This window comes from Aptenodytes patagonicus, chromosome 4, assembly GCF_965638725.1.
Source record: "Aptenodytes patagonicus chromosome 4, bAptPat1.pri.cur, whole genome shotgun sequence".
NCBI classification, from domain to species: Eukaryota; Metazoa; Chordata; class Aves; order Sphenisciformes; family Spheniscidae; genus Aptenodytes; species Aptenodytes patagonicus.
In genome coordinates this window covers 72,199,920-72,225,827 of record NC_134952.1, presented here as the reverse complement: position 1 = coordinate 72,225,827, position 25,908 = coordinate 72,199,920, and the positions used below count along the sequence as shown (strand labels likewise).

General features: G+C 44.8%; 1 protein-coding gene across 1 annotated transcript; it reads right to left on the bottom strand.

Annotated features, from left to right (window-relative positions):
• Positions 1–445: 445 nt before the first annotated feature.
• Positions 446–24,036, bottom strand: SETD7 (SET domain containing 7, histone lysine methyltransferase). The gene is made up of 8 exons (XM_076337197.1): positions 23,968–24,036; positions 18,298–18,427; positions 13,210–13,411; positions 11,129–11,318; positions 9,368–9,449; positions 8,118–8,235; positions 7,661–7,818; positions 446–6,673 (listed from the first exon to the last, which is right to left on the bottom strand). The coding sequence occupies exons 1-8, from the start codon at positions 24,005–24,007 to the stop codon at positions 6,493–6,495; spliced, it is 1,101 nt and encodes a 366-aa protein (XP_076193312.1). The 5' UTR covers positions 24,008–24,036; the 3' UTR covers positions 446–6,492.
• Between the last annotated feature and the right edge of the window lie 1,872 nt (positions 24,037–25,908).

Genomic DNA, 25,908 nt, shown 5'->3' with positions numbered 1-25,908 from the left:
TGCGTACAGCGAACTGGGAGACAGAGCAGTAGGTTACCTAGCTGGAAGGCACCGCTGCTGCTTGCTGCCATGCCTTCCTACTGCCTCAGTCAGCAACGGCAAGAGAAAAATATACCAGTCCACCTTCACACGTTTTAAAATACAACTGTTAAAGACACTTTGGCGTACGCTGGCAGGATGTTCTTCCATACCACAACGCAACTAAAGCCCATGTTACGTGCACTGAGAAGAGAGAAGTGAATAACAAAAGCGGCAGTGGCGTCAGGAGTGTTCTGCTGTTCATGCACTATTAAGATTATGTGGCCTAGAAGTGTGTTACCTGTGCGCCAAATCCTGCTCCCCTGCATCAGCAATAACCGTGGCTGCAAAGCAACCACACAAGCAAGGGGGAGAGGTCAGAGGATGCCCAAAACCATGACACACAAGTAAGAAGGAGAGACGACAGTTCTGTTGAATATTTTAATATCTGCATTGCCTTCATAGCGCAATTAAAGCAATATTTAAAATTCACTTATTACAAATGTTTGTCAAGTCTATTTTTCCCCAGAAACATTTTTCTTACTTCCTTGCACATACACCCAAACACACTATAAAAACCTCATTCATAACATCAAAGGAAGGGCAATCATCATTCATGTAAACATCTTTCTTAGAGTTATCCATTTTTTAAAAGTCATGAATAAACCTACAGATGTTCAGTAAGGCTCATAGTTCGAGTACAAATGTCATAAAACACCTATCAAGTACTGTATACAAGTTAAATACTCCGGGGTTAACTGTTAACACACGTATAAGCTTACCCCAAGGATTATTCTTTAGCACTTAGTTCTTCAGAACAGAGACACCCAGTAATTATGGGCTAGAGAGTATTAAAATAGCAGAAGGCCCAGCAGAAACTGTTAAGTAATACACAATTTTAGTCTGGATCTTAGCTCAAGAGTTAAATTCAGTACAGTTACAGTAGGAAAAGTTTTCTAGGAGGAAATCTGCAGAAAGGAGGGATGGATCCATTTGTACAATATCACAGAGGGACAAGCTGAGAGGTATGTCCTGAAGATGTGACTGGCCTTGCTATTGCAATTATTTATGACAGCCGTGTGTAATGCTGCATAAATACTTTCCCAAATAGCAGAAACGACCATTTGTAATTGTAAAGATCATTTGTTGCATCTCCCCTTTAAAAAAAAAAAAAAAAAAAAGATCTACTTATTGGTAATCAATTACACTTGCATCTTACAAAAAGACATCCTTTTAAATTTGGTTTAGATCTTACTGGAACTTTTTTTTTTTAAGTATTCATTCTACCATGAAAATATTTCATACAAACATCATTTTACATACAAATATGTTAAAACTTGTGAAGAGGGTCTTCCCACACTCATGATTTTATGGCTTGAACATTTAATTGCTTAGAATTTTTGTATATATATTTCTCCTGGAAACAAAAAAGTAGTTACAGTAAAACTGGTAGAGAAAGAGGGCAGGAGCTTCAATAGCCTGAAGACAGAAGAGCGCCAAGAGGAGGGTCCATTCAACAGATAGTGACCTTAGTGTTCAAAACCTTTGATCTGGGGCAAGTAAACATGCACTCAATCTTGCACCTTTTTTTAAAAAAAATAAAATCCCTTATAAGACTGCTTAGAAATGCTTTGTCCAAAAATATAGTTCTCATGTTTCCAATACACAAAGCAAAAGGAACAAGTTCTCCCCGGGGCGCAGGTGAGCGTGAAGCCCACTTACACCCAGAGGTAAAGCTGCTCCCACACCTGCGTTCCTCGCCCAAATGCTCTCAGCATATGACAGTGCGGTGTAAGTGAGGAAGAGGCGTCTAATGCAGCACCCCAGCATATAAGGAGACACTTCAGCAACATTGTTTTCAAAGCAATTGGGGGTTTTTTTTTAAGTGCTTGGAGGTAATTCCTCAGGCACCCACAGCTCCAGCAATTCTGCTGTGCCAGAGGAAAACAAAGCAGCAGATAACCAGCTCTGTACAACCCGTTACCTCATTGCAACGGCAGCATTTTCCAAAAAGACTATCAAATCGAGTGAAAGGATAGAAATCACAGAGGTCTCTGGGACAGAAGCGACACCCCGTGCAGTTCCTGGCACAACCGAAGTGGTGAGCACCGGTTTCGACTGAAGGACAACGCCAGCCAACTGCGAAGGAAACAGAAAAGTGGCAATTTCCACCACTTCTCAGTTTCTCCTACCAGACGGGATACTTTGGCTACTCTGCTCCTCCAGTGCCTGGCAGAGGGTGCGAAATCCCCGATGGCGCTCTCGCTTCCACGCCAGCAGTGTACTACAACAGCCCCGGGAAAGAAACCACAGCCAGTGCCAGCTGTGTACAACACTGAAAGCTCCCCATCCGAAAAGGCTGAACTAGGGAGAAGGCTACCTCATTGCTCCCAAAACACACGGCCTCGCAAGGCCGAGCAACCGGCCTCCCAAAGGCCTCGAAACCTGCACGAGACGCCCAGGAGCTGCATCTGGGAAAAAGCAGGGGCCATCCTAGCGGGTATCGTTGCAACTGTGGAAAAAGTCAAAAAGCTGTCACAGCTCTCACTCCGATCGCTGAAGAGTCATATCCACAGATTTCCTTTGACATTTTCAACAGTTAAGACTTACATGTATTTATGTCAGTTAAGTTTTTTTTAATTACTACCAAAAAAAGGGAAAAAGCCTCTTCAGATTTGTGAAGGAAAATCAGGTATTTTAGCAGATCCCCAAAAGTCAAATTATAGCATGAGACTCAACTTGAGACACCCCCCCAGGCCTAAGCCTTCTTCCCTCTTATCCAGGGGAGTGACCCAGCAGCAGGTAGCTCTCAGCTGTAACTTCTCATGCTCTCATCTCCAAGATCAACCACTTCTCCAGAAAACTGAGCTGCTGTATTCTTGGTGACAAAACAGTGCTGCCGTAGCAGGAAGATCCATTTAAGTTTTGTTTTTAAAAAGAGACAACCAGCAGCCTCTAACACAGGCTGATACAGGCTCCTTCTCATAAAGGAGCTCAGGTAACAACCTTCCCAACGCAGAGGAGCCACGTGCAGCACTGCAGACCAAAGGCAGATGTTGGGAACTGATCTGTACCCGAAAAAAGCAGCAATTCCAAGTTCTTTTATGCCATTCTTTAGTCACAGTGGGTACTCTGAAAGCCAGCTGCTCACCCAGGCTCAGCTGACTGGCATCAGCTCTTCTTCCCATTTCTGTGCCGGCAGGACAGCAGGTCTTTGGCCAGACAGACTCTGAGAAGTGGGGCTTCTTTACTTACTGTACATTCACCAATCGTCAGCTGCATTCAACAAACTCAAATGGATTGCTTTGCAATATGACTGCTTCCTCTGCTCCAAATTAAAACTGCGTTTTGGTGGGGGTCTCGTGTTACTACTGATAAACAGTTTTGCTAAGCTGGTCTCGCTATCTAGTGATACAAGTGATACTTGGCAATACGTTGACCAAGTTAAGGCATTACTTGGAGTTCTGCAACTAATCTGTGTTTGAACCTGTGGCTGCCAACGCAACCTCTCGAAAACTTCTGAAGGACACACTGAGCCCTGAGCCCTTTTGCTACCCAGTGGTAAAAAACATCCCAACCATCTCCACTCTAACAGACCACAAAGAAAAAGAAAACAAAGAAGAATTAAAAGGCTTGGTCCTGAATCAAGCCAAAGCAGCTTTATAATCACAACTTTTATAGAAGGTTGGTCACCGAAGAAGGTATCTATAGGAGGACCGATAGATTTTAACAGAGTAGAGAGAAAAAAAGACAGTAGAGCTAACGGAGACAATAGCCACAGCCATGGCATACTACCAGGCTACAAGCATATGCAAGAGCAAGAGAATCTGCCTGACTGTCACCAAATTAACAACTTTTGAGAACACACAGAGCATACCTCAGTGCCTTTTTTTTTCTCCTAGAATTTCCCTGTTTTAGGATGCAACCTTCAAACCTGATGTGCAAAGAGCACCTACCTTGTATTTATCTCAAAAATCAGGCAACATGAAGACTGACAAATCTATTAAAACATAAGCAACTCCACACGAAGAGGAGATAGCAGAGGATCGGACACTGATCAGGAATGAAGCCAAAGGAACTCTAGAGATCAGAACATTTTAAGCATGATTCTCTAGCAGGCACAAAGAGGCCAGCAGTCCAAAGCAGGTTATCAAGACTGTGGAAGGAGTTACCATCCATTTACAGCAGGGTTCAGTCACGTATCTTCCCTCTCCTCTTCCCTGCGCTTAAACACAAGCTTCAACTTGGCAAACTTCATGGTCCTGGCAGAATAATCCACAAGGTGCACACAACAGCTTCCTACCAGAGAGGCGTGCTTTTCTGCAAATGGCTGAAACAGCAATGATCTAAAATAATGACCTGTGGGCAGGCAGGGAAAGATCAAGACATGCATATTTCTTTTTGAGGTTCATTTGCTGAAGTTGTGCTGCCAATTGGCCTTTGACAATTCTCCCTCACCTGTGAGGCTCAGTTCTGTCTCTGCACACTCAGCTGAGTCCCTGAGCTGTCACCTCTGCCAGCCACCTGCCTTGGACGAGAAGCAGAGCTGTGGCCTGAGTCTCCAGCACAAGGAGATGAGTGGTGTTAAAGCTCACATTCAGATCACTGCTGGAAGAGTGTCAAAAAGCCCTGAGCCTACTTGCCCCCTCCCCTCCCCCCCCAGCACATGCACGGAGTAGCTTTTGTGCAAGCTTAAATGGTGAGGTGCTGGAAAAGGTTTGTGATCAGTCACAGGGACTAAACAGAGCCCCAAATTAGAGAGGTTGTTATTAATAATTCCTACCTTTGTACAGGTACCAAAGCAAGGCTTCTCAGACTGCACAAAGCAGCAACCTCATCCTTCCACTTGCAGGTACCAACCCAACACATTCTCCATGTCTAGCTCCCCAGACAGCGAGGCACCTCCAACCGTTCAAGCAACCCACCAAAATGTGTTGCAATAGAAAGGTAGGTCTGATTTCCAAATCCTTTATGTTACATATATACAAACTCTTTTTAAACTACAAACATTGAAAGAAAGTGTTGTAAATGCATTTGAGTTTTTCCTAAGCTGCTAAACCCAAAAGAGAGCATCGGAGTCTCAGAAGGGCTCCAGCATCCAGACCGAGATGATACATTATTTCTCTCTAATACAGCATTAGGCAAGACCAGTACAGTATCTGAAAAAATGCACAACGATTTCCCTACCCCTGAAAAAACCCAGAACACAGCCCTGCAGGTGAATATTCACAAGCCCCCGCTATTGGCTGCAACAAAGCTATGGATCGACTGCTGTTTCTAAGTATGAGCGGTGAGTGATGTTTTTACATTCATTGTTTGTCTTTCAAAAACAATCTTTTCACTTTATTTTTTTAATCTTATTTTGATATCTCATACTATATTAATTTACTGTGTCTTAAACCAGTACTACTAAGAGATGGCTACAAGGCTATATTCTTTGTCAACTGAACACATACAAAAGATAGCTCTCCTTAACCAAGTACTACAGCCTGCCCTCAAATACATACACCTCCTTTAAGAGAATTCACGTGAGATGCAAGCATCTCATTGCTAGAATTTTTGCCTCGAGAACTGGCCACTTTAACAGGTGAAACACACAAACCAACTCATGGACACTAAAGCAAGTAATGTGCTTGCCTTCCAGAACACGTACTTCTGAAAGTCCTTCGAAAAGTGAATCCGTTTTCTCCTTTCAGAAAATCTTCATGCAAAGAACAGCTTCATTTGCGTGTCATAATCATAAATTAAATAAAATAAGCCAGCCGTAAAGGCTAGATAAATATTAGGTTTGGACATGTTGCTATACTATTTAGAGCGCCACAGAGACCAACACACAGCACTCTCACATACACACACAAGCCTTTCCACTAGTTAGAAAGGATTTTCTCCTGCAAAAGAGGATTTGTAGAAAGAACAACGTTCAGACAAGAGGAAAGGGGAGTTAAAACCCAGCCTCCTATATGCTAATAAATAAACTGCTCTATTGCAAGATTCAGATCAAAGGTTTAAAAAGGCAAAATTATGCTACTATTAGAGAATATCAAAATATTACTGTTATCATCACAAGTGGCATATATGCAAAATGCAGTTGCACAATAATGCCTAGGCAGATAGAGAGCAACACTAAGTCTGCCGACTAAAAGTGAACGATATACCCATTTTAGTTTTCTGTCTAGTCTTTTGGCATCTTTGCATATGGTGCAAAAGCAGAAGCTACCAAAGAATATCACGTCTCGTATAGAATATTAAATAATTTCTCCAGATAAGACTGGTGCAACACTAGCTAATTTTAAATCTGCTATGAGTAACACAGTCAAACCTAGTTAGTATGCAAGAAACTTATCTCTTAACACAGAATGCAAAGTTATGATGCAACAGCATGAACAATCCCTGGTTGTCCAGTTTTCAGTATAAAGGTAGTGCATAGATCCAAGTTTCTATTTCAGTTTGCTGAATGGAGAAGGAGCTCCCGTTTCACTTTTGCTGGGCAGCCTGGAAAGCTTTCAGTTCCAGCTGGTACCACTCCGGTGCTTCTGGCCCGTTTTGCCCAACGGGGTTGTGATCGTATCCGTAAGCCACTGTTAATTCTTCATCCTTCTCCACAGCCCTGATGGTACGGATACACTTGATAGGCCCAAAACGAGGATGAACAAACCTAGATAAAGAACAAACACCTTTGCTAGGCTTAGCTGTCAATTCACAGACTCTGTTAGCCCCTTTTATAATTTCAGAAGTCACTCACAGTTCAGAGTAATATCACATAATCTGATACCAGATGAGTAGATTGCTTTGGGTCAATCTTATGAAGACTTACGTAATAAGGGCAAAACCCAATATATTAAGACAGCTTTGTGTAGCTCTATTACTTGTCATTTTTCAACTGTCCTGCCACATTGCTTGTTTGTAATAAACAGATAAAACAAAGTTAACCACTGCCGCATGCCTTGGGCTTGCAGAGGTAAACATCTGCACGACAGGAAGACAGCATAGATTATGAGAGACTGGCGAGCATGGAAAATTGCTCATCTTGATTTCCTCAGTACAGGTTACCTACCAAACAATCATAACATACTTCTGTACATCTTCTCCCAGGGTCCCACAGTAAAGGGAATTGGCTTATTTAGCGAAGGAAAACTATTTTCTACATATATATCTCCACAGGTCTGTTCGTTTATATGTATATACCCTTGAGCATATATGTATACATCAAAAGTTTCCTAGTGCTCTGCACTGACTGCAGAGCAGCAAGATGCTCATTTTTTGAGTTTCAGAAATGACAGCACATTTGACGGTGCTGGTCAAGCATCTGTAGTTCAGCAAATACGGTGCAGTCCTAGCCAAGCTAGGATTTAGAGAGCTGTGTTTATGCGTTTTAGAATCAAGAGGCAGCTCCTAAAGTTCACGACAAAATTAACACAGTTGCAAACTTCAAGATACTCCATGGTGTAAGTCCCAAGGGACATCAAGCACCCGCAATGCCAGCCAGTTTCCAGCTCGGCCCAGGTGAGCAGGAGCTCCTTCAGCGCCCGGACCCGTTACTCCCAGCCCCACCGGCTGCTCCTCATTCAGCTGCCCAGAAACACCCTGTGAGCCCAGACCGCCAGGCTACCCCTTCTGCTCCGAAACACAGGATTCTACTTACGGGTCATAGATGCAGTTAGGAGTGAAAGAATGGTTGGCCTTATGCCCCAGCGAGGCACAGTACTTGGCGGCGTGGTTGTAGGGCTCTGGCACGTCTATGACTGTTTCGTCATCCAGGGATATTGTATTTCCATTGAGGGCCCAGTCTCTGCTGTCTACCTAGTTTGCAAGGCAAAAATCCAGAGTGTGTGCGGAGGGGTCAATTTTGCCAGCAGTTTGAAAGCAAACATTCAAATATATGCAACTAAAGCTTTTCCTGTGTGTAAGCCATTTAAAAAAAAAAAAAAACAACCACCACCACTTTTTTTATATATACATAGGTGAACATGCACTTTCTTTCAATTAAACTCCATCATATTAAATCTTAAGGGTGGGAAGGGAGTGGGTGTAAAATCCTACTATAAGAAGATTTCAGAAGGAGCAATGAAAATTCAGACTGACTTTTTTCTCTCCTTTACCTCCTGGTGTGTAATTCGCACTCCATTGTAAAAGGACATAACTGTACTGGCTTCTGCTGCTATTTTTGAAAATAATCCTTCTCCAGCACTGGAAATGAGAGAGACATCAACATACACCCTACAAGGGGAAGAGGGCATTGAATTAGCGATTGGCTACAGTTTTCATTTTCAAGACGTATTATCACAACGCTACTGGCATAAAGACTAATAATACTTCGATATAATAATAAAACTAAAAATAATAATAATTCAAAACCTCCAAATGCAGCTCCTTCTTCCTCTCTTCCATACGTTCTCTCTATTTTGGCAAAATGGAGATTTGGTGGGAAATGGGGGCTGACTTTATCTATTAGTTTGAAATTATTTTTTTTTTAAGTGCCAATCTACTATTACTCCTCAGTGCTAGCTTCAACTCAGGAACACCCTCAGTAACATACCAGAATCCCAGAGGTCCCCACTAAGCTGAGGTTGCTGATGTCTACATGCACAGACGAGCAAGAGTTTTCAAGGTGAAGCCCTAGACCTTCAAGCACTTGATGCAAATTAATGCCAGAATTTTACTAATCCCTTATTTAGGTATTTCAGAGCATCAGAAAAGGACTACAATCCAGGTATCTACAGAGCAAGGCCTCTTAAAAGTCTGGGTAAAAGGTGTAATTGTGGAATAGCCACGGAAGAGATGTCACTGACTGACTACGATGAGACAATTGCTGAGGAACGTGTTTTGACATTACAGGGTTGTCACAAACAGTATCTCACTTTCCTCCAGCTGGATGATTTACTCTTGCCACTTTGCTACATCTGTATGGAGGGGAGGAATCTGTGTACAACGCATGCCATCCAGCGAGACTCACTGAACGCAGCACGCTGCAACCTGAAGCTAGTTATACATCTAGAAAATAGGGAACAGCGTACATTTTTGCTCAGAATATTGTAGACGCGGGCTATTAGTGGAGTCCAGGACCTGACTGAACATGTCTTTGAAATGCTAAGAAATTATCCTAGTTTAACGTCTTAAAAAGTATTGCTGTGTTCTATCCGCTAGAGTGCAATTTTATTGGGCAAATGGGAAAGAAATTCAATCAAGTCAAACGCTGACTGATGTGCAATAATGGGTTCCATTTCACAAACCCTTACACACTTTTTTTTTTTAAATTTTAAGTGAGAAAAGGTTTGCAAAATCAGGCCCTAAATATGTAACAGCAAAGAAATATGGACAAATTGAAAGAGGGAAGAAGAAAAAAGCCTACCTCTCTGACTCGTAAGGATCAGGAAGAAGTGCATTTGTAGAAATGCAGGATGAAGTAGATTTGTCAAAACTGTATACTGGGCCTAAAAAACCAGAAATCAACAAAGGAAATAAACTAATTGGCAGTACTGAAAGCATGCAACCCTTAACTTAATCAAGACATTCAAAAATTAAATATTAACGACTGCAAGAAATAAATGTTATGCTTTCAAAAAAGGTATTAAACAGAACTGCACCTGTAAAAGGTCTTCAGTGAGATACTGTTTCTTAATTATTTTTTCCCCCTCAACGTACTGGAGTAGCAGTATTATCACAAAAAGGTGATACATGTTCTTCAAACTACCATCTTTTAAAGGAGGACTGGACAGTCTTTCAAAACTGACCTTCCCAGAGTCTCTAATTAAAATTAAAAAGTAAAGCAAAATTGAAAAGGATATATTCAATAACACATTAATTACAAAAAATATTGGACTATTTCATATATGAATTGTTTTCTAGTCCAAATCCTGAAGAGACTTCAGCCATAAGGTGATGGTCAGTAATCACAAAGTGCACTTGCTACAGTCATTTATTTCCTGCCATTAATAAGAAACTCGGTGGTACAGCTCTAATTATATCCTTACATCCCTCTCCAATCAACTGCCAGAGGACTATCTGGGGGATAGGTTAACATGCAGATGGAAATAAGATGGGGGAAAAAAACCCCAAAACAGAATATTACAAAGTTTGATAAAAGCCATTGCCCCTGGTGTCCAAGATCTGTTCTGGCTGAAGGCAGCTTCCTCCAGAGTGTAGCTGAATCCTGTTTACAAAGCACAACTGTACCCTCTCGGAAGATAGGTTTTAAGTTAAATTTTTATTTGCTATCACAACTGATAGATTTAAAAAATAGAAAGTCACATGCATTTGCTTCTCAATGCCTTTTCACCGAGTTTTATGTTCTTATTCCGTATCCAGTGAGACAATCTTTGCTGGCAAAACAGTAAACGTGTTAGCATAGTCCCCGTTCATTACTCATGGCCCTGTCCGCAGCTTAACCCACTCACTTCCAAAATACCACATAACACCTCAGAGCACCAAAACCACTCCAGAACTATAGGCCCAAGCCACCGCTGCCCTGGAGAAGGAGCACTGGCTACACGGGTCAAAGGCACCACCCTGACCCTAACCATTTCACAGCCACTTTCTATCAGCAGGACGAGACAGACTGAAAGGAGCTGGAGAATCAGACTGTTATACAACAACTGAATCTAGTTCACTCATTCCGATCCCTGTGTCCTCCCAGCCCCGTACACAGGTGCCAGAATATTCAGTGCTCACGTTCACTTGCACAGACCCAACTGACAGAGCTACAACCATACCACAGCCCCCCTCTCCACTTTTAGTGATTTTACTAACGAAACAAAGCCTGTAACTGTGCCAGCATTAACGCTGTTAAGCAGGTTTTCATGCTGGCACAGATGGCACTGGTGTGTGCGACAAGCAGGACTGCGCCCATGAGCGTGCGAGAGAAGGGTTATGAAATGCCATTCAGCAGCACCACCGCATGGATCACTTCCCCTTTGTGCCCAGGGCAAAGGAATTGTTCCACGTGCCTTTCTGTCCAACTTTATAATTTAGAAAAAGGGCTTTTCACTATTAGACTTACTCTCTCATCACAGTCAGCCTTTAGTCCCTCTAACGGGAAACATCATAGAAACTGAGCTGTTTGCAGCGAAGGGCTGGTAGCAAGAATACAAGTTTCTGTGTTAGCTGAACTTACTGCCTGGTACTACTTCAAACTGAGGTTTCCCATCCTCTGCAGATGTCAGAGTTGCCAGTTTTGCTTCTATCATTTCTCCATCTATGAACCTTCCAGAATATGCAGTCTTTCCATCAGGGTACACATAGGCTATTTTCTCTCCAGTCATCTCCCCTTCTTCATTCACTTCTCCTACAAGGCTGCCTCCATCCTGAAAGCATGGGCAAGAAAGAAAAGGCAGAGATTTAGTTATACTTTTCTATCTGCAGTAAACGAAAAAGCTTTTTCCCAACTTTTTAAAGAAGCAATCTAAGATACAGTAAGTTCAGATGTGAGATCATGAAAATGAGTGAAAACAGACACATGAAGAAGCTGGGTGAAGTCATTCCAGTCAGGGTAAAACTGATAAGAGAAATGAACAGGGTTTTCTATGTTGTTTGAAATAGGCAAAACCCAAGATCTTTCCTTCCATGTGGCACAAATACTGAATTTCAATTGGCAAAATTTTTATGTGAATAGTCTGCGAACCAAGGCCCAAAGCCACACACAAACTTTGTCTGAGTTTTCTTAGTATGATACTGTGCTGGAGGAAAGAAAAAATTAAAACCCTGCCTTGCTCACTGCTAATTCATGGTACATCAAAAGACTTGAGCCTATTAAAAAAAAAAAAGAAAAAGACTTGCTGGATGACTGGAGTTTCTCTGTCCCCAGCATGCACCCTCCACGATGTTAGGTGGTACTCGACGAGAACAACTTGTTTGCTGAAAGCCATCGTCAGCAACACTCTTCCTCTCAAAGCATCACACATTTTAGCCCTGGGCTTTGCCATCTGTGATTTGCCTGCAACTCCGGTTAGGTCTATTTACAGAATTGCAGAATGAGATGCATAGATTAGCACAGGTCTAACGACTTCAGGTGTTTATTTCAAAAAGGACAAGGAAACATCTTCAAATAATGCCCTGGAGTAAAAACAGCAGGTGTGATGAGGAAACAGACTGCTTTAGATCAAGATGTCTGCACACAGACTCTGTTTCAGAGTGGCACTATTTTGTTCAACGCCAAGGATGAAAGAGCTTCAAACATACCGTAGTAAGGAACAGTGAACCTTAAGTTTGGGTAAAAATTTGTGCACATAGCATCATGCACAGAACCATGCATAAATAATTGCTTCCATGGCAAAGGTTTTTTTTGAAACACCTTGCATCCTTTAGTCTGGCAAGACAATAATGATAAACAACCTCTAAATACCCACATTTCCAGAAGGTACAGCAACACTTTGTCAGCTGGAAGATGAAACAGAAGACATATCACCTGAAGGGTCAGCTGTGTGTATTTTATACACTAGTACTGAAAAACTGCTACTTGTTTGGCAGTGTACAGCAAGCATTTGTTGATTCCAACACACATGCTTAATGGCAACAGTGAAAACCAGTAAATAAAATGAACAGCCAATGGTGAGCATTTGAAATGAATCTGCAACTAAAGTATGTGCAATATGTAGCACAGAAATAGATTGGGTTATGACCAGCAGCTTAATTGCATGCAGATGCTTCCCCCTCCTCAGCACAAGGTAAAGATTGAAAGGTTCAAGTCTAGAGAGTTGTGTAAGGCTGAACAGGAATTAAAATTTTTAAAAAAGTTACATCTGATTTGTTAGGGGAAGCCAGACTTCACAACATACCCTGCAGAAGTGGACAAAGTCTTTCCTCCCAGTTAAATAAGAGCAGCAGGCTGCAACAGCTTGCATGGCTCCCATGCTCCTCACCTGCAGTCAGCACTACAGTGGCAAAATCACCGGCCCAGCCTTCCCAAGGAGATACACATAAATGCACCTCCAAGGGGCTGGGTTCCCTGCAAGATGAAAATAGTGGAGGCATCTCGCAGCCTTGCTGAATCCTCTCTACTGGGCAAACATTCAACTCTGAAAAGGTTTAACTGTGTGTTGGATTATCCAAAATCAGAATGCACAGAACTTCCACCCTCATTTTTGTGCGTTGACTTTTGGATAGCTGGGTCACGGTGAATATTTGTTTCAGCTGGGAGAAAAGAAAGATCCATAATGATGCTATTCTGCAATAAAGAGAGCAGGTAGTCAGGCTTACCGGGTAATAAATCCAACAAACTCCATGTCGAATGTTGTCTTTATACTGCCCTTTGAATATCAGCCGCCCGTCACTGTCATACTCCTGGGCCGGTCCATTCAGCTCTCCATCCACATATGTGCCATGAAGGACCACTCCATCCTCGTAAGTGTAGATTCCCTGGCCTTGCAGGGCGTCATCAACATAGTACCCTTCCAGGGTGCTGGTAAAGAGAGAAAGAAAACAGCAGTGGAAGACTGTTCACCTCTCAAGAGGTGAACCTAAAGCCTCGACATGAGGCACAGCACAACCCTGCTCGTCATTCTACATATTACTGGTACAGAGAGGCTGAGGGGAAACCTTCAAGAAAGTCAGGTCCTAGGAGGAGGTAACTGTTGACGCCTGGTTTGTTATTGCCGAGTGCCCTACAACCCTCCCCGAAACGCATACCACCACAGCAACAATCACAGCTTTTCTTCATTTTCTCGGTGGCCTTTCTCCGAGAGCCCAGGCTGTCCCGAGGCAGAGCTTTGCACAGGCGGACCGAAAGGTACGCTGAAAGGCTCGGCAGTGGCTGCTGGGGCTCTCTCGCTGGGACACCGCTTCCAGCATCTCTCCTCCGTGCCCCACCAGGCATCACTATCCCCCATGTCTGAAACTCTGACGTGTTTCCTAGTTTCAACCAAATTTGAGGGGGACAAAGGGAAGGGGAGTGTGAAGGTAAACCTGACTTCTCTGGAAAGCCAAGATGAAAAACAAACTTTTTTTCTATGGACCTCCAAAGGCAGAGAACAACTTACGCTGTCCTTTCACCAGGGTGTGCTGCATGGGCATTATTCATCTAAATTACATTGCTGAGCCTTTTTTATAGGCTGGGGTAGCAAATTACAGCAGAGAATGGACGCTCATGGTCAAAGAAGAAATTATTGCTCAAGCAGGCTACTCTCACGTTTGGATTTTCTACCTCCGACGTTTGGATCTTTACCGACATCTCTCTGGCGAGATGAAATTGAACTGCCATACAGGTGGACCGCAAAAGGGCACAAACTGCAACCTGCCACCAGTTCAGCGTTAGCTCCCTAGCGATACACTTAGCAGCAATCTGTACCCGATTTGCTAAAAGCACTGACATTTTTCATGTATTTCTATTAAAATGGAACACGGCCTGTCAAACAGAAATAGTGCTGCACTTGGATTTGAACAAAGAAACATTTCACTTCAGTTTTGTCTTGCAAATCCTTTAGAAGGGTCGCAATAATATCTTGCAATCTGCTTCGCTTCCTTTCTTAAAAAAAGGCTGCTGAGAGAAACTACAAAGAATGAAAGCATAACTGTAAAAAAGGATCTATTCACTTACTTTTCTCAGTTTAGAACTAGCGTAAGGAAATAGAAACTGTTTAGCTTTTACTCCAGCATATTTAGCTAACAGCCAGCTGCAGTACACATGCTTTCACTGCATAGTTCTTTTTCTGATGCAGATGTCTAAGGTATAAGCCCAAACAGCATCTGGGAGCACATGACTCTACATGTTCTACAAAACTTTACAAAACAGATTTTCAAGAGTCACAGAAGGAATGTTTTCTCAGAATTAACTTTCTGGTTTTTAAAGCTTCACTCTCCGTTTTTACATAATTTTGGCAAGCTGGCTGAGGTTTCCATGGAAAATACACTACAGCAAAAGCCTCAATGCAAACCAGATGCAGAGCAGGAAGGGGCAGGAAAGCTGTTTTACTTTTCAGTCAGATGAATTTCTTGATCCAGGTTGCTATAGAGCTGCATAGCCAGCTACGGCACCACAGTACAGGGAAGGAGCAGAGCAGATGAGGGAACCACCAGAAATCCGTCCGCTTACTCGACTATAAATGACACCACTTTCTCCTCTAGTTTATCACAGATCACCAGATTTGAAGTTCATTGTAGCTGGCAACACACACAGAGTCCACATGTAGGATTACTCTTTAAAAGAAGCAGCCACCCCCAGTTCATGTAATAAAACAGACCAAAAAACCTTCTTGTTACCTTTAATCATATTAGTTGAAGTTAACAAGTTGCTCAATTACAATGGTGCTTCAGCACTGGAAAAAATATCTTTTCTTTTACTGTAACTCAAATCTCTAGGTTTTCTTTCATTGTATTAAGCTCCAAACAATGTCCAAAAGATCCATCTTTCTACTCTTATATCATCTAAGGAAATCCAAAGAAAGATACCTAAAGAAAGAATTCCATGTCTTTCAACCTTGCCTAAAAAGTCAGGTTCTCTAAAACTTTTATACTTCCCACAGTTTTCAAGTTATTTTCCACCCCTCTTCCTCCCTGCTCTCTCTCTCTTTTTAAGCTCTCAAAGTATGGTGTCTGCAGCCAGACACGATACTTGCAACTAAGACCTGACGAGCACGAGGAGGAACAAATAGCTTCTGTCTTGCATAAACAAAATCTTGTTAATACAAACCCTGAGCTAGCCTGTATTTCTCTGGTTTGCTTCTCAGATTATCATGTTTGTGATAATGTAAAGTTTTACTAAAGTCAAGATTTATCAGATGTACTGTCTTCCCATTATCCACCAGGCCTAGAGGGGATCTAGGATATCCAGTACCTAAAAAAGAAACCAGTGATAAGAGTTGGGCAGGGGGGGAATACTTACCGCAATAGCCTTCCAGGTATTAAGTTACATCCGTAGACCCTGATGCATTCATCCCTCACTCCCTGATCTCCCACCTCTCCCTCTATATGGGAACATTGAAGACTATTTCTTAAAAATACCGTTCCCTACTGTGTTCTGGAGATGTCGGTTTACAAGAGTTCCTAGTTAAGGGAAAACAGCAGCTGCAGCTCTGTGCCAAACACGGCTCTCATGCTCGCAGTTATTGCGCAAAGTGTTTTGTAAAGTGCACTCCAGCAAGCGTTAGCACCAGTGAAAGCTCAAGTACACGATCCAAAACAGGGAGTATGCCAGAGGTGAAACTTCTCTCTCTCTCTCTGAAAGAATATGTTGGGTTTTGTTGCATTTTTGAAGGGGGAGGAAAACACAACTGATATTTCATTCCAGGTTTCCACTCCCTTAAATAATCAACAGGAAGGGGGCAGCTATTCCAGTAAAGTGAAAAGTTTTCACGGAGACAAACAAGGCAGCCAGTCCTATTTCCCAACACTCAAAAAATGAGAACGCTTACACTGCTGCCCGTCCAGTGTCCGATAGGACTCAACTACTCCCGGAACAACAGACCTACAGCAGTTCAGCTGTCCGCCTTTACCAGCAGCCTGTGAGGGAAACATACCCGGGAAGGCTGAAACCAGCTAACTTACTGCACTGAAGCACCCCATACTGTAAGGGGAGAGGTGTTTTGAGGAATTGTGGGGGTTCATTTCTCTTCTTCATAAACACTCAGCCCTGCCCATGGCACAGTTAATGGAAACAGCACATCCCGTTTTATGCCAGGTCATTCTTCCTGCAACGCCTCATGGCACCTGGACCATCCCCTTCAGAGAGCAACTTACTCTTGCTAGCTGGGCGTAGCTAGGTAAACTGCAACACCTTTAGTAACTAGTCACTGCTCAGTTAAGGCTGCTTTAGCTAAATTAAAATAAGCTTAGGGCAGTTCATAAAAATACCTCATTTTCCAAAACCACATTACAGACTATTTTTGTGTATTTTAATTCTGCTAGTTCCTGAAGTCATACAGTAGCCAACTGTTCCATTTTTTTTAAGGGTTATGAAAATTAAAAAAAAAAAAAAGGTGGGGGGGAAGAAAAAAAAAGACAAGTTGGCAACACTGAAGCGGTACAGAAAAGGCTCAGCAGCAGCCTGAGTTTTCCCACAGAGCACTGCCTGTACCCTGGATTACTTGGAGGAGCAGTCCTACAAACAAAATAGTGGGTCAGTTTCTCTGACTGTACAATCAGCAACTGCTCTGCTGAGATCATCAACAAGCGCAGAAGCATTATGTACATGTGTCCATAGAGACACTGTCTGCCAACTTAAAAAAAAGGCTATTTTAGAGAGGTCAGCTGCTGGGCAGTACTGATTTTCAGTTACTCATACAAGATTTAATAAGCCCATTACCAACAACAGTGGGGATTTTTCTTCATCAAGCTCGGAGGCCTGATCAGTTTCTGCATAACTGAATAAATATATTATCTTTCTCATGAAAAAACCCCACAATCCCCAGTATGAAGCAATTGCAAAGGCAAGTACAGACAAGGAGCTGACTCACTGAGACAGCACAATACCTCCGCTCCTGCTCAGAAGTTCGCTGAGCAGGAGGAGAGTAGACCCGGCACGACTGTCAGTTTAACGGCTGCTATTCATAGTGCCACCGACAGCTGCAAAACCATGAAGAATCGTGTCATTTTATACATCTGCTGCTCCTTTGGAGGAAGTTCTGAGCAACTGCAGAGAGAAATGCTGCAGTTGGGGGAAGACGTACAAGGTGTTCATAATGAAGACCTGAGAAGAGAACACATGCATAGGCACAGACTAGCCCAAATTCACTGTCACAATTCCCAGTGAAGAGAGGGGAAATTATAGGGTCTTTTCTGAAAATAAATCAGGCCACAAGCAACTTGCAGAGGATTAGGAAGAATTGGGAACAAAGCCATATTTAACTCCGTCCTTTAACCACTAAACAATTTCCAATACCAAGCAGAGGGTAAGCCTCTCTGTCAAGGTCCTATGTCTGTACGTGAGGTCTGGCACAAGGAGCTCCCAGTTCAGCTGCAGTCTCTGTACAGGGCTAAAAGACAAACAAAGAATTCCACCTGCAGTTACGGACTTGAACTTTGTAGTCCAAGTCGTTGCCAGCATGGTTTCCAACAGCTCTGACCACCCCCCAGTTCTTACGGTCTCTAATTAGTTCATAACTTTACAGTGCTAAAAGAGCTCACACCGCTGCATTCTCCCACCAGGAAACAACTCCAGGCATCACGTTACTCACAAAGGCCCCAAGCCCACAAAGGTACAGCTACAGCAGCAGCAGAGAAAACTTTCCAGCTACAGTTTTTAATAAGAAAGCTTATCCAGAAACTCAGCAGCATACAATCAATGTAGATTAGTTTTGTATCACTGCAAGCAGGAGGCAGAATACAGAAGAAAATCGAAGAGTCAGTGTCTACCTTCCATCAAAAAAGAAGAACTTGCCGCGGCCATTCTTTTCTCCATGCACAAAGTTTCCCTCAAATCTGTCTGTTGATGAATAGGTGACTGTACAGAATCCATGTGGCAACCCATCATCATCTAGATGCCCTGAAATAAAAGCCAGACAAAGAGCAAAAGAACACATTAAACGTTATATAAAATAGCAAACCTGTTCTGATTATGAGGACACTTGAAATGCAGTAGCTGCCTAGTACAAAATAGTAATCCGCATCAAAACATTTCTGTTGGGAACAGTGATCAGAGATTCAGTACAACTGAAGTCTGTACTTGTGTAACACACTTCGCTTAAAAAATAAAAAGAGTTGGGATAAAAGAAAAGGGATGAGAGGAGAGAGAAGAATAAGCAAAAAGACATGTTTCTAAAAGAAACAAGGTTCATACTATTCTAACTCATGTTAATATACGTCTTCAAAAACATTATAATTCTTTATCTAAAATATGTATTTCCTGGTGAGAACAGAATAGATTTAGACTTCAATCCACTGAGTAAGAAAAGGTTTGTTTTCTTCTTTTGATAAATACATGTCTTACAACAACGTGAGTGTGCCACCTCATAGCTATATCCACAGGAATTTAAAGAAATAAAAGCATGTAATATCTATAATACTATGCCCTTGCAATATGTCAGGCAGCTTGCTATTTCATATTTTAAATGCTGCTCTCCAGCGCCTTTCTGATGTGTTCACATTACATCCGCCCATCCCGTTCCCTTTCCTAGCTATATTAGTTTTCCCCATTACAGCTGTTGCACATGGGGAAAGCGGAGGGGCAACACACTTGGGTCCTCATCTGCATGGGTCTGTATTTTACAGAATACAACTGGCCAGCTCTGCTTAAGTTAAAGCATAATAAGGCTCCTATTGCATCTCTATCTGCCTCTCCAAAGCCAAAAGAAAATGGAAGAAGAGTGTTTTAAACAATTGTTATTGTCTGGTTTACCCGTGTGAACTTGGGAGTCCTTAGCACTGCGTTAGCAGAACATTGCTCCGACTGAAGAATGAAGATGCTCAAGCTCAGCAGGGCTGTTTTCAGCACAGTGATAACCAGGTGCGGGTGTTAACAAGGTCCCATCGTGACATTCTAGCAGGTAAAATTTTGCATGAAAACTGACAAATAAATAAAAGCTAGCATATATTTATGTTCTTCCATGTTTCTAAATAAAAACTGACCTCTGATCCCCCGAATCTCTTGGTGAGGCATACAAAGCCTATTAGAGATGCGAGACAGCACACGCATCCACTTCTACAGGCTTTGGGTCAAGCTCTTACCTGACCAAATTCGCCCTAAACTGAAAGGTTCAACACACATATGGAAAGGCAGAAACAATCTCCAGTGTGAGGAGGAGCGACTACAGCCCAGGCTGATGCAGGCAACAAGAGGCGCTTCAGTATTACCAAACCTCAAGTCCTATGCCCAGAGAGAAAACAAGCTGTGCAGACAGCAGTGCGAAAAGCCAGCCACCCACTTCAGAAGTCCATCTTCCATCTATTCATGCCCCGACTGCAACAGGTCCACAGGGTTCTGCGGAGACAAGGGTACCCAGAGGGCACACACGCATGCCCACGTGTTCTCCTCACATCACCATAAGCTACTGCTTCCTTGGGATGCTTCACAGCCCCTCGGGGACATCACAGACAGGGCATGGTAAGGATGCGGGGCAGCTTCTGGTTAAGAAGTCCTCTCCTATGAGGCACGTGACCTGCCCTAGCCTTTTAATACCAGAATGATTGACAGAAGAATGACACATAGCACAGGATACTTTGTCAGGATATATTTCCAAACGTTTGCCTATCTCAAAGTAAAATTTCATTAAAAAAAAGAAAAAAGGAGACAGACAAAGATAGAGGAAGGAAAAAAAAAAGAGCTAAGTGAACGTTCTGCAAAGTAACCAAGAAAGGCGGTGCAGGTTTATTACCCATCTCCTGCACTTGTTAGGTTGAGTATAGAAATGCACCAAGAACAGGAGAAAATAATGGTGAGGTATCTGAACTCATCCAAGAGCCAAGATTCCCTCCTTCACCCTTCCCATGTGTGCTCCCCAAAGTTTCTCTCGCACCTGCTCTGGCACTTGCCTAGGCACCCTCTGCAAGTAGTACAAGTCACTCAGCTGGCAGAAAATTCTTCCCTTTGTTGTTTTGTTGCTGGTTCGGGAGGCTGACCCCGCACCCCACTGCCACGGCAGAGCTGGGTGGCTGGGAGCCGACCTGCCCCTCTCGGGGGTAGCAACCCCCCTTGCTTCCAGCTCAGCCACCTCACAAAACATCACTGCGCTCTTAATTTAAGTTCCCAGTCCAAGCTAGACTGTTAAAAGTTTAGAAAGTTAATAAAACCAATCAGACACCACTTACTGTCCAAGCTGAGAGAAGTAACAGAGTAAAAAGAGAGAGCAAAGGGGGGGGGGGGGGGGGGGGGGGGAGCTACATCACTAAAGGCTTTTAATAACTTTGAAGAGGAACCCTTTAAAACAGAAAGGGCAGCATGCTGCTCCTTCCAAACAGAGGAAAGGCTTTTTTTCCTCCCATTCAGTCGGGACACCCCTTTTTGTAGAAGGGAAAAGTTTTAGCAGTTACATCAATTTAACTAAAAGGTCAGTGAAGTTTCTGATGTGAACACCTCTTCTAGAACAAAAACAACTATGTCAACATTTATGGTTTTAATTAAAGGCTTCAGTTTCATCAACTTCATCATGGGAAGGGTATACTGGTGTCAGTTAACAAATCCTAAACAATACAGTACCAGTTTTCCCCTCACTATAGGAGCAAAACTTTTATAAAACACTTGAATTAAAATAATATACTGACAGTATTGGTACATTATACTATTAAAAAAAAACAAACCCAAAACAAAAAACCAACTTGCAACTTTGTTTTCTGTGACTATTCAGTTTTGTCAAGATTTTGCTGGAATGCAAAGCCCAACACAAAAGCTGCCATGCTTAGACAGAGCACACGTCAGGACTTTTGCACGGTAGGATGCAGACTATCCCAGAGATTTAAATGGTCAGCTTTGATCCGATGGCCTCTATACAGAGTCTTAATCTCAGCCATACTACAAAGAATCCAATTCTTTTAATATGCTAGAGATTTTCCCCTATTGAAAAAAAAAAACACCATCCCCCACCCCAAAAAAACAAGAGACATTCAGTCTCTCTTAGTCAATAGGGGGAAAAAAAGCAATTTCAAGTTTAATTACATAGATGCAACTTTTCCTACATGGCTGAGGCCTTAGGCTCTAATTCTGTTTCAGATGAAGTCAATGGAAAAAGTCCTCATTATTTCCATGGGAGCAAAGCAGAGTGTTCCACTTCCCTTTCTCGCCTCTCTCCTCCATTTGTGAAAACAAACCCAAAATGTCTAAACTTACTTTTAAATTATTGTAAAACCTCACTTTTGTTACTTCTTTAAGGGTCTCTCAAGATCTCCTCTTAAGCTCAGACCATGAACTTTTCAAGAAAAGGAATTACACTAATAGGGGCTAGTTCACAACGCAGCATGATGGGGCCACTGACCAAAAACACTGATGTATACAAACCAAAGCTAAAAGCCCTTTACTGTCAGTATTACTATTACTTAACAGAAGACATACAGTGTCTCATCAATAAAAAATTCTGGTCACAAAGATGCCAGATGGATGTTTTAGGAATAACAACAATAAACCACCACCACCCCCCCCCAAAAAAAAAAAAAAAAAAAAAGGATGTGCTGATTTCTGTCATATTTCTAACTTCCCTTGGGTAAGTGCAAAAACACCCAGCCAGCCTACTCTCCCCCAAACAGCACCCTGCTTCTGTGTCACTCGGAAAAACACATACTTCCATATACACTGCTGAATAACATATGCTTTAAAAACTCATTTCCTTAGCCCACAGAAACACTAAGCAAATCCACGATACGGCAGAACGCTTTACCTGTGATATGAGGATCTAAACTATGACCCTCTGCCCAAGACAGAATTGTAATCCATAGATTTGAGGAGCAGGGAGGAAAGGGAGGGGAAAAGACACATCTACCGGGGCACAGGGCACGCCTCATCCATAGCACCCTGCATTTGAAGAATCTCACTCCGCTCACAACCATGTTTTACACAACAAAGCTTCTCTTTGGCTCTGTTACCACATACCTAGACAATAAATCCAGATCCTAGCAGCAGCTGCTTAGCTCCCATCTGTTGTTAAACTAAGCTGCCGTGCTCGATGTCTTCTTTGGAGAAATGTGCTTTGAGGCCTAATCCTCCTGCCACAAGATACAAACAGCCCACCACCGAAAGATGAGAATTACTGGCATCTTGTCACAGGCAGCTCCTTACTTTGCGTGCTTAATCCCAACAGCTGAAAATCCAGGATTGCTCTTTCCGGCAGGACTATGCCCTGCGAGGAAGCTCTGGGGAGCAGGCGCTTTCACGTACAGCTGGCACGCTTTGTTCGAGAGCTGCACGAGGCAAACCCGTACCGCGCTCCTAGATGCCTCACAGGGTGACAGCGTGTTGTTGAGTTGCATCGCTGCGTGCCAAGGTTTCCATTAGCAATGCCTTCCAGAAGCGTACACCTCTGTTTTAAAACTCTTAGAGGGTGAGTTCTCCACTCAGAAAAGGCTCGCACAGAAGGGGTGCGATGTGCCTTCCCGCTCCAATACGGGTGACTCGACTCCAGCTCCGCTGCCCACGTATACGACCACGGTTACTTCCTCCAGCCGCCGCTGTCTTTTCCCTCTTCCATTTACACTAAGGTAACTGCAGCCTCCGGGAGTGACTGCCTCTCGCTTCCAGCGTCCCCACCGAGGACAGGTGTACCCTGACACGCCAGCCGCCTCTGAAGGAGCTGGCTAAGCTCCGGGAGGAAGGATTCCTCTTTCACCAGCCTTGCCACCGCGCTAAGGCTTCCCAGGGTACGCGGTCCGCAGCCTGCGCGGCGGCTCAGAGGAGAAGGGGCAGCACAGCCCCGCTACCGTGCCGCGGGAGAGGCGGCGGCTGCCCCACGCACAAAGCAGGGCAACGGCCCGCCCTGCAAACCGCAGAGGGCACCGGCTGCACCGGGCAGAGAGCGCGGGCTGAGTGCCGCCGCCTGCACGGGGGACACCGCAGCAGTGGCAAAACACGATTTTTTGGGTTGTTTTTTTTTTTTTTTTTTCCACGTTAAGAGCAGAGTAAACGACACCGCCAGGTTCAGGGGCTGGAGCCTCACACGCGCGCTGGCACTGCAGCAGTCGGAGCGCTCCGCTGCGGGCGGCAGCCCAGGTACGGCAACGGCACGGGGCTGGTGCCGGCTGCGGGCTGCCCTGAGCCAGACCCGCCCGGCCCGACCGTGCAGCGCTGCCGCAGCCGGAGCAGCAGCGCCGTACCGGCGCCAGGCCCGGCCCCACGACACGGCGCTGCCCCCCGCTCCGGCAGACCCCCCCGCCCCCCGCCGCCGGTCACACACCGCCACGTGCGCGGCGGCAGGGCAGCGCGGCAGTTGCATAAGCCCGCTGATGTCATGCGCTGCCGCCGGCCCCGGGCGCCCCTCCCGGGCCGCCGCTGCCGGCCCGCGCCCCCCCACCCATCCCGGCACTGCCCGGCGCCCGCGGGGCCGCCGCCTCTCCCTCCGCCCGCCCGCCGGTGCCGGCGTCGTCCCCCCCCCCCGGGGCAGGTACCTTCCACGGTCTCCTCCAGCGTCTCCTCGTCGCTGTCCATGGCGGCGGCGGCGGCAGCGGGCGGGGCGCAGCCGCGGTAACCCGGGAGGGCGCGCGCGCGCCGCCCCGCCTCGCCCCCGCCCCGAGGGAGGGCTCGCCCCGTAGCCCCGCCCCTCCTGCCGGGAGGGGCGTGGCGCGGGCGTGGCCGAGGCGCGCGGCGCCCACCCGGCGGCGGAGAGGGCGGGGACGCCCCGCCCCGCCCCGCTGCAAAATGGCGGCTGGCGAGCGGGGCGACGGTGGGAGTAGCGAGTTCGGCCGGGTGTCGGCCGCCCAAAGTCACCGTCAGTGGAAGCGGCGCCGCGCACCGCGGGGAGCGCGGACCCCCCCGCACCCGCGCGCGAGACCCACACTGACGGGGATGCACGAGGAAATCGTTAAATTTCTGCTGAAGAATGTTCCTAACATGGCACAAAGCAGCACATACGGCAGCAAAATCCCAACCCAGCCAGCGTTGGGCCCCCAGGGAACTCCGTCTTGTACAGGGCTAGCACAGCACCCTGGGACTGCTGCTCCAAATTTGCGTTTCTACAGTTCACCTCGTAAAGGAGACCTCCTTATGGACCCCTAACAAGCACCATGACACCACTTCTCCCTCCCCACACCAAGAACCACTCTTATCTGCTGCTCTTGGCGTTGAGAGATTTAACTGCCAAAACACACAGGCTCTTGGATTTCAGTTTTGCAGGAACGGTGACAACCCCAAGCAGCGGGTGCGATCTGTGAGCTTTTACCCAGGGGACGTGAGGACGGTGCTCTGTCGCCACATGCCTCAGTGTACTGCAGGGACCTCGCTCTCCACCACAGCTTGACAATATGCAGGAAATCACCTTAACGGAAAGTCAGAGTGTTTCTAGGTCTTCCAGCCAGCTGTCTTGGGAACGCAGGAGGTATCTCCTTCATCCTACCGGAGATGACCCAGACAGTCAGGGCTGGAGCACGTGCTCTGCAAGGTGAGACTGAGGGAACAGGGCTTGTTCAGCCTGGAGAGAAGACGGCTTCGGGGGGACCCAGCAGCAGCCCACCAACGCTTACAGCAGCGCTGCCAAAACAGGCTCTTCACAGTGGTGGGAGGACAAGAGGCAACGGCCATTGCTGAAAACAAGAGAGGTTCAGACGTGACACAAGGAGAAAGTTGCTCCCCGTGAGGACAGGCAGCAGGCTGCCCAGAGGGGCTGTGCAGTCTCCGTCCTCGGGGGCATTTAAAGACCGACCAGATAAAGCCCCGAGCAGCCTGATCTGACCTCAGCGCTGACCCTGCCGCGAGCAGCAGGTTGGAGTAGAGACCTCCTGGGGTCCCTTTCCACCTGAAGGACTTGGTGAGTCTACGCTGAGTCAGCCACGTGTTACCAGGCAGTGCTGCTGAAGTCAGGGACAACATCACACCAGGAAAACAGGACAGCTGCAGCTTAGCGAAACAAAATAATTAGATATGTCTACAGAAAAAGAGTTTGGAAATCTTTAAACAGGAGAATAATGAGGTTAGTATTTGACCTAATTGACATGAGAACTTATAATATTAATCTCAAAAGCTTTGGAGAGGATTTGAGACGTACAGAAAGCTTGAGCAGAACAGAAGGGCTTGCTTCTGTATCATAGGTGGTTAATTTAACTAAAGGACAGTCAGTTTTGCTGTTTAGGAGAGAGAATTTGTGGTTTACAGCCCATATACTTAAAACAATTCTGATCTCAACCCACCAAAAAGGAAACTGAGGCATGAGAACAAGGCATAGTCATTGTTTTCCTTAGATCTGCAGGTTTGCTGTGCTCAAGCACAGTAATATTGTGCTCGAGCACAATAGGAACCCCTATACAATGTATCTATTTTGTTTCACTAACTGTGAGTCTCTGAAGAGATTAACTGATACTGGGTGCATACATAGTGTTGGAGTTATCAAAGGTGAT